General features: G+C 44.8%; 1 protein-coding gene across 12 annotated transcripts in view; it reads left to right on the top strand.

The window, feature by feature from the left end:
* Positions 1-18340, top strand: part of STPG1 (sperm tail PG-rich repeat containing 1) — a 47715-nt gene that overhangs the window by 20233 nt on the left and 9142 nt on the right. For all 12 annotated transcript variants that reach the window (XM_039362994.1, XM_039362991.1, XM_039362998.1 and 9 more), the window contains 4 exons: positions 990-1163; positions 8407-8518; positions 10213-10384; positions 12711-12901. In XM_039362994.1, coding sequence (XP_039218928.1) covers positions 990-1163; positions 8407-8518; positions 10213-10384; positions 12711-12901 — 649 coding nt within the window. The remainder of the gene's footprint in view (positions 1-989; positions 1164-8406; positions 8519-10212; positions 10385-12710; positions 12902-18340) is intronic.

The following is an 18340-nucleotide window of genomic DNA, read 5'->3' as shown; positions in this document are numbered from 1 at the left end:
ATGTGGTGAGAGCTTATATTTACGTCATCACAGAGACAATTTGTCCAAAACTGTCACTGGTGTGGCAGCTAAATAGCAGCTGTCATCACACTGTCCAAGAAAGAGTTGTGATGTGGATATGATGCAATAAATCAGCTTGCAGTGATGTTACCACTCCAGGGAGGAGCTGAACAGGATTCACATTGGAATGGAAATTCTTGTTGAGATAGCAATCTCATCATAAAGACGTGAGTGGGGAATCAAAAGGAAATATGATACTCCTACAACACAACTTTCGGCACCACATCTCCCAAATTTCTTAGTGAAATACATAGAATGCAGTACTGTCATGAAATGATTGCCTTTCCCTGATTTAACTGGAAATGTAAAAAAATCGGAAATAATAATAATAATAATAATAATAATAATAATAATAATAATAATAATAATAATAATAATAATAATACAGTTGGAAGGGACCTTGGAGATCATTGAGTCCAACCCCCTGCTCAGGCAGGAACCCTACACCATTTCAGACAAATGGCTGTCCAGTCTCTTCTTAAAAAAATTCCAGTGTTGGAGCATTCACCGCTTCTGGAGGCAGGTTGTTCCACTGGTTAATTGTTCTAACTGTCAGGAAGTTTCTCCTTAGTTCTAGGTTGCTTTTCTCCTTGCTCAGTTTCCATCAGTTGCTTCTTGTCCTGCCTTCAGGCGCCTTGGAGAATAGCTTGACTCCCTCTTCTTTGTGGTAGCCCCCGAGATATTGGAACACTGCTATCATTCCCCCCTCGTCCATGGTGCTTTCTGAATGTGGTTGTTTGATTGCAGACATTTCATTACCTGACTAGGTAACATCAACAGTTGGGTAAGGAATGTCTGCAAACAAACAGCCAAACTCAGAGTGCATCAAGGTCTCCTTAAATGGACTTTTGGGGGTAGGGGTGGTGATAAAGCTGACCCAATGGTATACCTAAACATTCTTCAGCTTCATTTTATTCCAACCTTTGCAGGATGTCCGGATCGCTCACCAGAGAATTCCCAACTATCCTGCTTCAAATGCCTATGACATCCCACCTACTCTGCATTCCAAGAAAGACTTCAGCTTGGGGTACTCTAGCATGTTTCATCCACCATTTGCCAGGAAGATTCCCAAAAAGGCCACGCCAGCCCCCAACCAATACAATGTAAGAAATGATATAGCCCCAGGGGAAAGGTGGTGGAGAGCAGAAGACCAATCTCAACCTCAAAAGTATCAAGCGTAGGAAATCAGTGGTCCAGGCAGTTCAGATGAATCTGTCTGTCTGTCTGTCTGACTGACTGACTGTCTGTCTAGCTGTCTTAGCTATCTACTTATCTAGGATTACTGTATGCTAAAGCTCTCTATAACAGGGATGTCAAACTCAATTTCATTGAGGGCCGCATCAGCATTGCGGTTGCCCTCGGGGTGTGTGTATGTGGCTAGGATGGGTACGGCCTACTGGGTGGGCATAGATGGAGTGGGTGTGGCCTACTGGGTGGGCATGGCCAGCTCTACATCATTCGTGTCAAGAGTGCCTGTGGGGGCCTGGGCAGGAGTGGGACAGATCTGAGGGTCTCTGGCAGAAAGGGGTGGGACCAGGGCAGAGCCCATCAAGCCGGATATGTGAAGTAGGCGAGGGCCATTTGCTGGCCACTTCCAGGCAATGGTCCATGTCTTCATTCCTCACAAAGGGTGACCCCTCCCCAGCATGCACCCAGGGGGCGGGGCCGACACAGCAGGGGCTGGTTCCTCGCTGTTTCTAGACAGCCTTGTGGAGCTAAGACTGAATGCGTTTCAGCCTAGATGGCCACCACAAAATTGTACATTGGCTTCCGGCCAGCCTGGGCCAGGGCCAAGGCAGCGGGGGCCATTCCCTTACTGTTTCCAGGATGGCTTCGTGGGCCACATGAAACCACTTTGCGGGCCGCATCTGGCCCCCGGGGCCTTGTGTTTGACGTGTCTGCTCTATAAGAATCTGAACTACTGATGGTCAAAGGGAGTTGGCCAAAGAATTCCATTGGCCACGCAATTCAAGGTGGGCAGGACTTAGATCTCTTGTGGGTGTGAAGGGACTCAAGACTGATGATGTGCTTGACCCCTCCCTTGGGCTCAGCCTGGACAGATCTCCTACATCAAGGATGGAAAGAGGCAAGTTGGGGAAATGATGAAGGAGGAAGGAATTGAATGGAAGCTCAGTAAGTGAGCTGCCCACTTCTATCTTATTGAAGGCATAGTTTCATTAAAGCAGTATTTATCGACCCTCTCTCCCCTACCCACCATTTTAATGTTTCTAAGGTTGATAAACACTCCGTTGGCGCATTTGCATCAAGCCCCATTCATTAGTAGGGAGGAGAGGTTGAGGCACGCTAGATTTTTCTCAAGAAAGATGTGCATGCGCCAATGTTAACTCAATCCAATCCTTCTTCGTTTTCTTGAGGCCACCCAATGTTAGTTAAGTGATGCCACCTACTGTGAGAGATAGGAAATTAATGTACTGAATTATATTTAGAAACAAACTAATAATTAGAAGCAGCATTCTCCTAAATAAAAAAAAGCAAAGTATACCTGCGGGTTTGAAATTGGACTGGATGGCTCTATTTATTTATTTTTTAATATCGAATACAGTGCAGTGAAGTGCAGAGACAGAGGTGAACTGTAGGGAAATAGATATATCAGGCCACGAATGGATCAGTTAAGCCTGATCTCTCCTGGTTTGCAAGGGATCTACAAGGGTAAATGATCTTCTTCTAGATCAGGGGTCTTCAAACTTGGCCCTTTTATGACTTGTGGACTTCAACTCCCAGAATTCCTCAGCCAGCATGCCTCTTCTAGATCAGTGTTTCCCAAACTTGACAATTTTAAGGCATGTGGACTTCAACTCCCAGAATTCCACAGCCAGCGTTGCTGGCTGTGGAATTCTGGGAGTTGAAGTCCTCATGCCTTAAAATTGTCAATTTTGGGAAACACTGTTCTAGATGACTCTACATTTTATGTGCCATAAAACTCATGATTTGCCACATTTGTATTTCACCTTCTCCGACTCTGCTTTTTGGTAGCATTTCATCTAGGGAAGAAATTTTGCAGACCCTGAAAACTTGCCCAATGTTTTTGGTATTGCGGTTGATCCTAACAAAAGTTTTGGCCATTTATGGAACAGAAGAGTATACAGTATAGTTCAAGAATAGTTTGTGTATAGTCTTAATGTAGGGCAGTGGTGTCAAACTCAATTTCATTGAGGGCCGCATCAGCATTGCGGTTGCCCTCGGGGGGGGGGCAGGTGTGTGTGGCCAGGGTGAGTGTAGCCTACTGGGTGGGTGTGGATGGAGTGGGTGTGGCCTACTGAGTGGGCGTGGCCAGATCTACATCATTCGCGTCAAGGGTGCCTGTGGGGGCCTGGGCAGGAGTGGGACAGATCTGAGGGTCCCTGGCAGAAGGGGGTGGGATCGGGGCAGAGCCCATCAAGATGGATATGTGAAGTAGGTGAGGGCCATTTGCTGGCCACTTCCAGGCGATGGTGCATTTCTTCATTCATCCACAAAGGGTGACCCCTCCCCAGCATGCACCCAGGGGGGGGGCCGACACGGCAGGGGCTGGTTCCTCGCTGTTTCTAGACGGCCTTGTGGAGCTAAGACTGAATGCGTTTCAGCATAGATGGCCACCACAAAATTGTACATTGGCTCCCGGCCGGCCTGGGCCAGGGCCAAGGCAGCGGGGGCCGTTTTTTCCAGGATGGCTTGGCGGGCCACATGAAACCACTTTGCGGGCCGCATCCAGCCCCCGGGCCTTGTGTTTGACATGTCTGATGTAGAGGGCATCGAGAACTGCCTTGAAGACAGGAGGAGGACTTGCTACTAAGGCCATGGTCAGCTAAGAGGGGCTTGGGCCCAGGCCAAGAAAGGCACGTGAGGAAAAAAAAATCCCTCCTTAGGTCACCTGAGGATAAAGGGAGGTAGAGCAAGCATCTTTCAGACTTGCAAGGTTCTGTCACTATAGCTGGCCTATTAGTCTACTGAAGTAATTCTGATCTATATGGCATTGGTTTCATAGTCTGGTCTACATTTAGGCAAGAAAAACCAAATGCACAGGGATAATATAGGGGGTACCTTGCTCAATAATAGTAACTGTGAGAGGGACCTCGGAGTCCTAGTGGACAATCCCTTAAATAGGAGCCAGCCGTGTGTGCTGCAGCTGCCAAAAAAGCCAACACAGTGCTGGGCTGCATTAACAGAGGGATAGAATCAAGATCACGTGAAGTGTTAATACCACTTTACAAGGCCTTGGTAAGGCCACACTTGGAATACTGCATCCAGTTTTGGTTACCACGATGTAAAAAAGATGTTGAGACTCTAGAAAGAGTACAGAGAAGAGCAACGAAGATGATCAGGGGACTGGAGGCTAAAGCATATAAGGAACGGCTGCTGGAATTGGGTATGTCTAGTTTAACGAAGGGAAGGATGGGGGGGACAGGATAGCAGTATTCCAATATCTCAGGGGCTGCCATAAAGAAGAGGGAGTCAAGCTATTTTCCAAAGCATCCAAAGGCAAGACAAGAAGCAACGGATGGAAACTAATCAAGGAGAGAAGCAACCTAGAACTAAGGAGAAACTTCCTGATAGTGAGAACAATTAATCAGTGGAACAACCTTCCTCCAGAAGCGGTGAATGCTCCAACACTAGAAGTTTTTATGAAGAGACTGGAGAGCCATTTGTCTGAAATGGTATAGGGTTTCCTGCCTGAACAGGGGGTTGGACTAGATCACCTCCAAGGTCCCTTCCAACTTTATTATTATTATTTCACCAGTTACCTGGTGAGAAGCATGGAAAGACGAATGAACGGTGAAATGACACTGAAGGAAAGGCAACTGATCTTCAGTGCACCTCTCAGTTTTTGCCCCAAAGCCATTCCCTGCAATTCTTCGCTGCATCAGCAGTCTCAGCCCACACTAAAAAAAATATGAATTGAAACTGAATATTACAGAGAAGATTTCTGCTGGGAAGAAGAAAATCCTCATGAGTTAATCACTAACTGGTGATTTACTTTTAGACTTACTGTAAGGCGTAACCTTCGGAGGAGCCAAAGAGGAAATGATCTATTAAAGAAAAAGTAGAGGAGCACAATAATTTATGGCTGTGGATGAGGAGACCAAAGGGGAAGAAATAAAGACTCATATTTGCAGCATGTATTCAAGCAGAGTTCAGCCCAAGAAGATAAAGGAGGAGAATTAGATAAGAGCGCCAGAGTGGGCTGGAGGGGGGAAAGTACAGTAAGCTTGAACACCAAAAGAAAAACAAATCAAAATATTTTCTTTGGAGTTTTTCTCTATTGCCCAATTAATTTGCTTGCTTTTAGCCTTAGAGATCCATTTTCCTACAGAAGCTCAAGTCATTAGACAGAACACTGTTTCATTTTTCCTACCAGAACTACCCTGTAGGGTAGGCTATGCTGAGAAAGATGGATTGACCCAAGACCTCTTAACATGGACAGCTGAAGGTGGGTTTAAACTTGGGTTATGCTTCAGCTAGGAATCTTCACCCCTCCCCTCCCCATGAGACCTCCCCCCTTTCAAGTCCTTTTGGACCACCTCAGCAGCCAATTCTCAACCAACATCATTTGTTGTTGTTGTTAGTTGCGAAGTCGTGTCCGACCCATCGCGACCCCATGGACAATATTCCTCCAGGTCTTCCTGTTCTCTACCATCTTCTGGAGTCCATTTAAGCTCACGCCTCCTGCTTCAGTGACTCCATCCAGCCACCTCGCTCTCTGTCATCCCCTTCTTCTCTTGCCCTCCATCTTTCCCAGCATTAGGCTCTTCTCCAATGAGTCCTTCCTTCTCATTAGGTGGCCAAAGTATCTGAGTTTCAACTTCAGGATCTGGCCTTCTAAAGAGCAGTCGGGGTTGATCTCCTCTAGGACTGACTGGTTGGATCGCCTTGCAGTCCAGGCGACTTGCAGGAGTCTTCTCCAGCACCATAGTTCAAAGGCCTTAATTCTTTGGCGTTCATCCTTTCTTATGATCCAACTTTCACAGCCATACATTGCAACTGGGAAAACCATGGCCTTGACTATACATACTTTTATTGGCAGGGTGATGTCTCTGCTTTTTAGACTGCTGTCTAGATTTGCTATAGCTTTCCTCCCCAGGAGCAAGCGTCTTTTAATTTCCTGGCTGCCGTCCCCATCTGCGGTGATCTTGGAGCCCAGGAAGATAAAATCTGTCAACATCACCAGGTACCCCAAATATCTTAGCCCCCTCTTCTCTTTCCCTAGGCCAGCTGCATAGAGAGGAGAACTGAGGTCTAACCAAGCAGAAGAGCACTGGGCTAATAAAAAAGGCTACTTTGTTTGTCTCCAAAAACACTGGTTGATATGAGAGAGCCCAACACTGTTGATTCACTTTGGATCAAATTGGGCTTTATCATATTTTGTTGTCACCTGAAATGGACCCAGATCAAGCTAGGACTTGTGGGGTTCTTTCTTTTTTTTGACAAGTGTAGAAGATGTTACTATCTTGTACCAAAGCCCTTAGATTATCACAAGAGACAAGGAGTGATGGGAATTTCAGTGCAGCAGGGATGTTTAGCGCCCCAAAGAGATGACTGCTATGAAGAATATCCAGTCGGATGTTCTCCAGATGAATTGGACTACCATCCCCATCTTTCTAAACTCTGGAGGGCGCCAGGTTGGTGAAGGCTTCTCCAGACTCTGATGTTCCAATTATGTCACCAATGTCCCTATGCATGATGTTTTATTTGGAGGCTAATTTGTTATGGATTAGAAAAGATAATTAGTTTTCAGACAAAGAATTCCTTACAAAGTAGATCCAAAGATTACACCTTTCCCTCAGCGTTGTACCAAATTCACCGTAGGATAATGAGCCCTTAATTTATCTATTTGTACTCACTAAAAAACAGGTGTGTGTGAACTGAGAAAAAACACATTATAAAAGCTTCAGTTTAGCAGCTATTGTTTTTGCCCTTGACATCTGTTAATATAGACCAGACATGTCAAACACAAGGCCCGCGAAGTGGTTTCATGTGGCCCGCGAAGCCATCCTGGAAACAGTGAGGGAATAGCCCCCACTGCCTTGGCCCTGACCCAGGCCGGCCGGGAGCCAATGTATAATTTTGTGGTGGCCATCTATGCTGAAACGCATTCAGTCTTAGCTCCAGAAGGCCATCTGGAAACAGCGAGGAACCAGTCCCTGCCGCATCGGCCCCGTCCCCTGGGGGGCATGCTGGGGAGGTGTCACCCTTTGTGAGGAATGAAGAAATGCACCATCGCCTGGAAGTGGCCAGCAAATGGCCCTCGCCTACTTCACATATCCGGCTTGATAGACTCTGCCCCGGTCCCCCCCTCCCCTTCTGCCAGAGACCCTCAGATCTGTCCCACTCCTGCCCAGGCCCCCACAGGCACCCTTGACGCGAATGATGTAGAGCTGGCCAAGCCCACCCAGTAGGCCACACCTACTCCATCCACACTCACCCAGTAGGCTGCACCCACCCTGGCCACACCCACCCGGCCCCCTGAGGGCAACCACAATGCTGATGCCGCCCTCAATGAAATTGAGTTTGACACCCCTGATATAGACCATGGAGAGCACGTAGACCAGCGGTTCTCAACCTATGTGTCGCGATCCCATTTGGGGTCGAACGACCATTTTACGGGGGTCGCCAAACAACGCGATCCGCCATTTCCCCCCCTCAGGGGGCGCGCCGTGCATGCGCGCCGCACATGGGGGTGCCCCACACGCATGCGCGCTGTGCATGGGGGCACCTCTGCGTATGCGCGCCGTGCATGGGGGCAACGTCGCGCATGCGCGGTGCGTCTGTGTGACGGGGGTCGCCGTCACACAAAGGTTGAGAAACGCTGATGTAGACCAAAGCGAATCATTTAAAGTAGTGTTTCTCAGCCTTGTCAAATTTAAGATGTGTAGACTTCAGTTCCCAGAACTCCCTAGCCAGCCCCTTGCTAAGGAATTCTGGGAGTTGAAGTCAACACATTGTCAAGCTGCCAAGATTGAGAAACAGTGTTTTGAAGAATAAAACACAGATCATCATACTTGATTCTGTACAATTTCATTCCTCCATACGAGATTCTGTATTTTAATAAAATGGTGGAGTACATTACTTTTTAAAAAAATGTACAAGAGAGTTTTATATAACTATGACCAAAGGCCATGCCATAAAGGTGGATCTTTGTGTTAGTTATTGAATTTTATTCTCAGATAATAGCATTCACATATTTTAACAGATTATTATTTGGCTGATGCGCTTGCAATACTTCAGGCGGAGAAATTGTATAACAAGCGCCACTGTTTTGGAAGCAGGCAGATTTAATGTCCAATTAAAAAGCAATCTAATGACACCTGAAAGATCAGCTTGTTGCAAAACACAGATTTGCATTTCCAGGTTTCAGTGGATCTCTGCAAACAGAACCGCAAACTCGGTGCCAAGTCTGTCTTCTCATCAAAAACAAAACGGACTTTGTCGTACAGCTGTCAGGAACGAGTACCTTCTCCATGTAAGCCAAAAGTGTGCTTTATTGGTATAATACTCAAACCGAAAGAGGGTAGTTCATCCTTACCAAGTATATAAAAATGCTATGCATAATCAGCCTTGTGTGTCAAAATTATTAGTTCACCTGATTTGCCACTTAGCAATGACCTGAGAAGAAGACAGCCTGGGGAAAAAAAAATTAAATTAAACAAAGAAATAAAATGCTCTATTTTCCTAATGTTTTTCTACTTGACTAGGTCTAATTCTTAGATTTCCATGGACAGTGTGTTACTTAAAAATTGAAATAATTCTTTGAAAGAATGGCATACCTTTCCCCTTGTAATCCAATTGTTTGGCAGATGTGGTCCTAAAAAAAAACAAAAAACATTTCATTCAAGAAGCTAGAAGATTTCACTCTTATTCCAAGGAATGGATGTTCGTTCTCCATTCAAGGGTACCGTTCAGTGGGGCAAAAACATAGTGAAAAGCAACCACTGCTTCTTTGATCTATGAAAAAAAAAAATGAGAACACTTTCTTGGGCAAGAAATGGAAGGTAGCCCAAGAATGTAGGCCAGATATTTCAAACATGCAACTCACTCTTGAATCCAGCTTCTTCTCCAGCCTCTGTTCCATGCTCAGGAAGAGTTCTAAGAACTCAAAAAGTACATCTTTGCTTAATTTCTATTGGTCCTAATAAAAAATATTAGCTAACTGTAAGAACAGGTATTCTTTGACTTAAATTCATTTAGTGACCGTTTAGTGACCACTGAAAAAAAAGTGACGTGACCATTTTTCATACTTCAGACTGCTGCAGCATCCCCATGGTCATGTGATCCAAACTTTGGGCGCATGGCAGCTCACATGTATTGATGACGGTTGTCGTGTCCCGGGGTCATGTGATTCAGCTTTTGTGATCTTCTGCCAAGCAAAGTCAATGGGGGAGCCAGATTAGTTTAACAACCTCGTTACTAACTTAACATCGGGAGTCATTTGCTTAACACCTATGGCAAGAAAGGTTTGCAAAGTGGGGCAAAGCTCACTTAACAGATGTCTCACTTAACAAAAGGAACGCTGAGCTCAATGGTGGTCATATGTCAAGGACTAGGAGAGAAGCAACCTAGAACTAAGGAGAAACTTCCTGACAGTGAGAACAATTAATCAGTGGAACAGCCTGCCTCCAGAAGCAGAAAATGCTCCAACACTGGAAGTTTTTAAGAAGAGACTGGACAGCCATTTGTCCGAAATGGTGTAGGGTTTCCTGCCTGAGCAGGGGGTTGGACTAGATGACCTCCAAGGTCCCTTCCAACGTTACTACTATTATTATTATTACTAGCTGTATTTGTTATGGGGCATCACATAGTCAGCCAGATGTTTAGACGGGGCTTGGCATTTTTATCCTCTCCGTCCTTCCCAGATGGTATTAAAGGCATCGCTGCAGGATGTAAGCTGCCTTTCGTAATTGTCTGACGGTAATTTTGTCAATGTCAGCAGTGTGCAGAGGTATCCAGATATTGTGGGATTGCACCCAAGGCACCTATTATCCTTGGTCCTATCTTTGCTTCCTTTTGCCATTGTCATTATTTGATTTGTATGGCTGCCCATTTCAACTAAGCTGTTACGGGCAGCTCTCCAATGGGAATAATACCTGGCTGTGTCATTTGGAAAGTTGGTTTTGCATGTTTACTTTATTATTATTATTATTATTATTATTAATTTAGGTCACTACCGGATTAAAGACTCCCTAATAAGAGTGTCTCCTCCAGTGCTGGTGTCCTGCTTTAGATCCAAAACGGGTCGTACAATCAACCCAGAAACCCTGAGCCCAGGACCAGCAGCCTATCAGCAGCCAGTTGAAACCTCAGTTGGACCATCAAAGAGATTCTCTGGATTGTAAGTCCTGAAAAGATGTTTACCAAACATCTCCAGCTGCCTTTCTTAAATAGCAAATCAATTGGCATGTCTCTAAACCAGTGCTTCTCAACCTTGGCAACTTTAAGACGTGTGGACCTTGACTCCCAGAATTCTCCAGCCAGCCAAGCTGGCTGGAGAATTCTGGGAGTCGAAGTCCACACGTCTTAAAGTTGCCAAGGTTGAGAAGCACTGCAGTCTAAACCTTTTCTTGTTGCACATTTCCTTGGTCCCGTTGCAAAAAGAACGTTCCAGGCAGATGGTGACGCTGATAGCACGACCCCAAATAATCAAAGAAAAGCAGAATAAAATAAATGTTGGTCTCAAAGCAGTTGGACGAGAAAATTCCAAGGCTTGTCTTATGAAAAGGTAGGGGCATGCAGGAATATCCAGGATGCGATTCTTCCTTAATTCCAGATGTGACAACCTAATAGCAAATATTGCTCAGTCTGCACAGAGTAGTGAATATATTGTGGTATGTATAACTGAGTACATTTCTGGATTTAAAGAGATTGGACTACAGAACTCATTTTTTAAATCTCAAACCCAAATTTAATTTTGCATCAATGTGTGTAATCGATGGATTTTGACCTTCTCTTTAACAATCTCTAGGTGCTTTCATACTTCCCGTTCATAGGTGACCCAAGGCCTAATAAAACTATTAGCCAGTTGCTCAACCAAGTCCATTTTATAGAGACTGTCCTGCAAACAATGGAGCCATTTTGCTAGAGATAAGATTAAGATCTACCCTCTGCATTCTTGCCCAGATACTTCTCGAAGCTCACCCTTCCTCCTCTCCTAATACAAATCTGCTACTCTCTGCACACGGTCAGAGTATCTTTACTACATCTCATGCCTTTTTAATATAGGGGGAACAGACAGTGGGTAACAGCCATAAACCAACCAAACACGGAAGAGGTAGATCAAACCTGATGAATAAATGACATTTCTGCGGGCAGAAAATACTAGAAGTATCAACATTCCAGAGGCCATTTCAATTCCCATTGATGTCAAGCTGACGTTAGAGTAACTGCTGATACATGTCCCCATCTTTTCTAATGAGAAGAGCAACTTCCAGTTATTTTCAAGAAGTCCCTAAAAAGTGGCCCAGAATTACCATGCAGAATTACCGTGTGGAAGGTATTCTACAGTAAAAGTATGTTGCGGGAAATCCTGGGAAAATAAATGTTTGATTTAAAGCAGGGTTTCTTGACCTTGGCAACTCCAAGATGGGTGGAATTCAACTGCCAGAATTCCCCAGCCAGAAGGTTTAAAATGCATCTTAAAGTTGTCCAGGTTGAGAAATGCTGCTTGAAAGAGTGGCAGCCAGGTGTTACGATTGCACGTTTTGTACATTTTTGAAGCACGTGACTCCAAGCTGTTGTACATGCTATCCTGGGGGATCTTGAAACACCAAGAACTTTGAAAGCCAAGGTGATGTCATGCAGATGTCCCTACAAAATAAGAGTCAACTTAGAATTGTGCTAAACATGGTTCTAATTTATTCTAATCTCAACTTAGATTTGTTATTAGGCCATGTAGATTGGGGAACTTGGGAATGGTAGCCCTTAAATTTCTAGTTGAAGAGGACTTGTCATAAGTTCCCACTCCAATTGAAATAACCCTAGTTTTGCTTGAAACCACAGACCAGTGGTTCTCAACCTTTTTAATGCCGTGACCCCAACCGGTCGTAAATTGAGGACTACCCCACTGGTTGTAAGTCAAGGACTTTCCCTGCCTGGGAGCGCCACACATGCGTAGTGCCGCCCCCTGCGCCGGCCGAGGTGTAGCTGGCAAGCGGCAGAGACGGCGCAGGCCGACCACCGGCTGGGCCACCAGCTGGCCCAGCCCAAGGGAGGTAAGGCACCCGCCGGGCCCCACGTGCGCCAGCAACCCTCCCTGCGTCCGCCAGCCTCCCACCCCTGGCCCTCTTTTACTTACATTTTTAGTAGTTGCTCAGCAGGGAGGGGTGGAAACTTCCAGACAGCTCGCCTTCGCTGCAGACAACTTGCAGCACCGTTTGCAGAAGGGGACTTTTGGCGGGCTCAGCAGGGCAGAGACAGCCTGGACAATTCCTATTGGCTTTTGAAAGCCAATAGAATTAGACTCTATTCAAGAGAATCTATTCTATTGGCTTTCAAAAGCCAATAGAATAAAAGGGAGTAGCACAGCTAAGGAAAAGGGGGAAAAAATGGTGGACTGTGTTGTTTGGCGACCCCCGTGAAATGGTCATTCGATCCCAAATGGGGTCCCGACCCACAGGTTGGGAACCACTGACTTAGACAGTGTCTTTCTTTGTTTTTGATAGGAGGAAGTGCATCTTGAATTTCTCAGTCCCAGCTGTCCCTCCCCCTCAAAATCCTCCTTTACCAGGGCCTGGCCAATATGACATAGTGGACTACAGTGGACCTCCTAAGCACTACATCTCCAGTGCTGTATTCGTCTCAAACACACGCCGCTGGGCAGGTGATAAATTACATCAAGGCATACCTGGACCAGGTGAGAATATAATAGCTATTGAATGCCCCTAGAGCAGACCAAACCGTTTTTTCTCTCTCCATTTTAGAAGGAGAGAGAAAGCGAAGCTCAAAAGAGGTCAGCAGGTTGGGTGGAGAGGCCGAGAGCAAGTGAAAAAGAAAGTCAGAGGGGAAGATTGGCAAATGGAAAGCACAAGAATGTAGTTAGCATGTTAGGGATATTTTTAGGGAATGGTCAAGAAAGATTTTATCTTCCTGGGCTCCAAGATCACCACAGATGGGGACTGCAGCCAAGAAATTAAAAGAAGCTTGCTCCTGGGGAGGAAAGCTATGGCAAATCTAGACAGCATACTAAAAAGCAGAGACATCACCCTGCCAATAAAAGTGCGTATAGTCCAGGCCATGGTTTTCCCAGTTGCAATATATGGTTGTGAAAGTTGGACCCTAAGAAAGGCTGAGCGCAAAAGAATTGAGGCCTTTGAACTAAGGTGCTGGTGAAGAATCCTGTGAGTCCCCTGGACTGCAAGGCGATCAAACCGGTCAGTCCTAGAAGAGATCAACCTTGACTGCTCTTTAGAAGGCCAGATCCTGAAATTGAAACTCAAATACTTTGGCCACCTAATGAGAAGGAAGGACTGATTGGAGAAGAGCCTAATGCTGGGAAAGATGGAGGGCAACAGTCACTGAAGCAGTAGGCATGAGCTTAAATGGACTCCAGAAGATGGTAGAGGATGGGAAGGCCTGGAGGAACGTTGTCCATGGGGCTGTGATGGGTCAGACACAACTTCGCAACTAACAACAAGAAAGTCAAGATGGCAGCCCTGACGATGCAGTCAAAGCTCTAATTGATTTTGTTTACAGGTGGACCTTTAATCATACCGTCATGTTCGCCATCTTGATTTTTTTTACTATATCTTGTGGACAGCCCTGTGGTGTGCCAATAGTAGCAAAGCAGAAAATAGCAGGGGGGTTGACCTATTTCAGTCCAGCTCTTGATGTTCCTCCGAGAAGTATGTTTTGCTGAGATGTCTTGGAAAACTATCTGTCTTGCAACAAAATGGGACTTTCACATCCTGTTGCCAAACCTCAAGAAAGATGGCGCACTGTGCTCCAATTTTTCAAAAAGGTTAATTAGCACGACCTGTGGCTTCCATGTCATTTGGTACAAGAGTTTGTAAACAGATTGTATCATGAATTACCTTTGGAAAAACATCCTCCCGTTCCCTGCATTGCCATCACGCTACTTGGTCATTGATGACCTTGTGGTGAGGTTCATAGGGTGTGTCACTACAGACGATAGATGATGAGTATGCATGATTCTTCAGTCCTGTAATGCTTGCCTTGCCCAACCAGGAAATGACTATAATAGCTGGCTTGGCATATAGTGAACTGCCCCAAGGCTATCTTCCTATTTATTATTGTTGATAGCAGATGTTTAGACTGGATTTGGCATTTTTATCCACCAACTGAGTTTTTCTGTTGGACCTGTGATAGGCAGATGTTGTTGTTTGATGGTGTTAAAGGCATTGTTTCAGGATGTAAGCTCTTCCATGTAACACTGCCTTTTGCAATTGACCAATGGTTCTTTCGACAATGCCAGTGGAATGGGACAAATTGCTGCTGTCAACTCATCATGGCCAACTCGCTGTGGGACACTTCACCCCAGGACAAGTCAACAAATACAAAAGTAACATTAATTTTGACAGAACTGTGGTCAATAATAATAAAATAAAAAAATTCAGTTCAGAAGTACAAGAGTTACAATTATTTCAACAAAAACAGGGCACCAATAATAAAAGTACCCGAATGAAACAATTAATACAGCGAGTAGGCCACGGTGAGTTGTCCTAGACCCCATTGCCAATAGTGTTCAAGTGATGCTCCAGATGTTTTTGGATTGCATCCAAGGTGTCTATTCCTATTGGTACTAGCTTTATTATGATGGTTGCACAGTCAGCCAGATGTTTACACTGGATTTGTCATTTTGATCCACCTATTGAATCCTTCCCAAGGACTTGGGATAAGCAGATGTTTTGTTTGAAGGTGTTAAAGGTACCATGGCAGGATTTAAGCTGTTCCAAGGAAAGCTGCCTTCTGCAATTGACTGATGGTAATGTTATCAATGTCAATGGTGACTTGCTTTTTTTAAAAGAAAGACTTCAAACCTGCTCTTATCCACAGACGTTAGGGCAAGTGATGGCTTTTAAAAAACCAAATATGACCAAAGCTTGGACCATGGAAGATATCCTGAGGTGTGGTGGAGCAGTGGTTAGAATTCAGTATTGCAGGCTACTTCTGCTCACTGCCAGGAGTTCGATTCCCACCGGCTCAAAGTTGACTCAGCCTTCCATCCTTCCAAAGTCAGTAAAATGAGGACCCAGATTGTTGGGGGTCATATGCTGACTCTGTAAACCGCTTAGAGAGGGCTGTAAAGCACTGGGAAACGGTATATACCGTAAATGCCGGCGTACAAGGTGACCCGGCGTATAAGACGACCCCCGTCTTTATAGCCGGGCCGCATTCCTAGAACGTCGCCTTATACGCCGGAAACTACCAGTATTTCCGGCGTATAAGACGACTTGGCGTATAAGACGACCCCCATCTTTGGCGCTGATTTCAGCGCTCGCGGAAGTCGTCTTATACGCCGGCATTTATGGTAAGTCTAAGTGCTATTGCTGTTGCTATCCTGTCATTTCCTTGCCTCGTTTTTTCCCCCTCACACTTTAATCTTTTCTCCTTATTCTTTCCCCTTTGCCTTTGAATGTATTTTAAAGGATATACCATTTTATTAGTTGCAGTGACATTTTTGTCTTCTGCTACAGTACAAGTAATCCTTGACTTTCAACCATTTGTTTAGTGACCAAAGTTACGATAGCACTGAAAAAAGTGACTTACTACCAGCCGTCACACTTACTATATGACTGTCGCAGCATCCCCATGGTCATGTGATCAAAACTCAGACAATTGGCAACCGACATGGATTTATGATGGTTGCAGCAGGCCTGGGTCACATGATCACCAGTTGCAATCTTCTTAGCTGGCTTATGATAAGCTAAGTCAATGGGGAAAGCTAGATTGACTTAACAACCAAGTGACTCACTTAACTGCATTGGTTTGCTTAATGGCCATGGCAAAATGCTTGTAAAATCAGCCATGATTTACTTAACAACTGTCTTGCTTTGCAATGCAAATTCTGTCACAATTGGTGTTGTAAGCTGAGGATATCCTGTATTTGCAGAAGAGCAATATAAGATGTTTTTCAAGACTCCTGCCCACTTCCTTATCCTTTTAACCAGTTCTGAATATTCCTTTACATATGAACAAGACCTTCCTTACCTGGAAAAGAAACACTAGGAATGGAGTTGAAATGGGCTAAAACGTGCTTGAGATTTGTGAGCAATCGGTCCCAAGTGGTAACATAATATTTCCTTCAGCCGTTAGAGGAAGTAAAGGACACCAGAAATCTCTTAAGTCCTTCTGACAACTGAATGTGCAGTTTGAGATGAAGACAATGGCAATGTTGCCTTTGATTTATGAAAAGTGGTCATTAATCACTGGTAATAGAGTTTCTAGGCTGAATATTTGGAATTATCAGGATAAACTACACATCCTAAAATATGAGAAGGGCTTAAATGGATTTTTTAAAACTTTTCAAAGCCCACGGAAAGCCAAATACTTTTTTTTTATATATAAAAAGGAACACTTATGACTTTCTTTTAAGAAAGGAACAAAAAAAAAAATAGAAGGAATTTTTACCGAAACATCTTTTAGTAATAGTTATTTTGCGTTATACAGTAGCTTATAAATCTTACAAGAGGTTGGAGCTTGTGTACAAATGCAAATTGCTTCAACTCTAGAGGGTTATTGTTTAAATCTTACTGCTTGGCATAATATTGTGTCTGTTTTGGTGTTCAACCATGGTTTGAATCTATCTTCACAAAAAGGTGTTGAAGGAACAGATCAGTTCAAATGTCTGCTAGGGTTCAAGATCTCTGTCTTAACCTTCTTGATCCACCTGGTAGATGCCACAGCCTTCACACTGCAGAAGGCCTCAGTGTTTCTTTTCAACTTTGTCGTTTTATAAACTTCAGTCATCCCGATAGTCACTGAAATGTGCAAATGTGTTATAGAATTGACTAAGGAGAAATATGACTCTCTAACTGCAAATCTCCTGAAAAGATTCCCAACAATGTCCTGTCAATGGCTTCATGTCTGCAATAGTGGTGAACATCTGTAGCTCGGCTGTAGGATGAGGGTGGAGGTTCATTCTCCGAGTTTGTGGGTTGGTTTCCGAACATTTTGTTACCAGGCAGCTAACATCTTCAGCGGAGCTTATGGGATGTCAGTGTTCTTCCACTATGTTCCAAGAATACATGACACTGGCATCCCCTAAGCTTTGCTGAAGATGTTACTTCCCCAAGTAATGAAATGTTTGGAAACCAACCCACAAGCTTGGGGAACGGACCTTCACCCTTAATGGCCTCATGTCCTCTGTTCAACACCAGGGAAATCAGGAGATCCAGGCAATTCAAATAGATAATAAAGATTTATTGCAAGCTTAAGCTCTCTACAAGAATCTGAACTACTAACAATCAAGGGAAATTACTGGGAGATAAGAGTAAAAGGAATTCAAGGTGGGCTGGACCTAGATCTATTGTGGGTGCACAGGGACTCACGGCTGATGATGTGTTTGACCCCTCCCCCATCTCAGCCTGGTCATCTCCTACAGCTTCCCTGTTCCCCCCACCCATAGCCTTTCACTTGATATCTGCCAATCAGGGCACCTTCCTACAAGTAATCCTTGACTGGTCTCTTAGTGATCATTCAAAGTTACAATGGATCCAAAACCAAAAGAATACAAACAAACAGACTTGGATTCATCTACAGCCATTTGCAGAAACCACAGTCATGTGACTGCAATTTTCAACTTTTTTGCTGGAAACCGGCATTTCTGACAAAAAAACACCCATTGTGGACATTGTGTCTGCTTAAAACTCCCATAGTCTTAAAATTGGTCGATTGCACGATGACCCATTTAATTATCGCCATGACTTAAAATTGTAATCCCGAGCTCAATTACGGTTGTAAATTGAGGATTACCTGTACTGAGTTGGACTACAACTCACATCATCCCTAAGCAGCAAGACCCTTTATGCATATTATGAACCTCAGCCAGTGTTAGTTTTTCCCACAAACCATGGGTCACTGTGAGCTGTGAATCTGATCGTAACTCTGCTTGATTGGCTTTGGACGGGCTGCCTAGACCAGCGGTTCTCAACCTTTTTATACGGCGACCCCCGGTCACACGGACGCGGCGCGCATGCGCGGCGGCGCCCCCCATGCGCAGCGCGCATGCACGGGGCTGCCCCATGTGCGGCACGCATGCACGGCGGCGCCCCCTGAGGGAAAAATGGTGGAGAGCCTTGTTTGGCGACCCCCGTAAAATGGTCGTTCGACCCCA

The sequence above is a fragment of the Crotalus tigris genome, unplaced genomic scaffold (genome assembly GCF_016545835.1).
Source record: "Crotalus tigris isolate CLP2741 ecotype Arizona unplaced genomic scaffold, ASM1654583v1 scf7180000019504.1669754, whole genome shotgun sequence".
Taxonomy (NCBI): domain Eukaryota; kingdom Metazoa; phylum Chordata; class Lepidosauria; order Squamata; family Viperidae; genus Crotalus; species Crotalus tigris.
The sequence above is the reverse complement of the archived record's forward strand: the minus strand, read 5'-3'. Positions and strand labels throughout refer to the sequence as shown.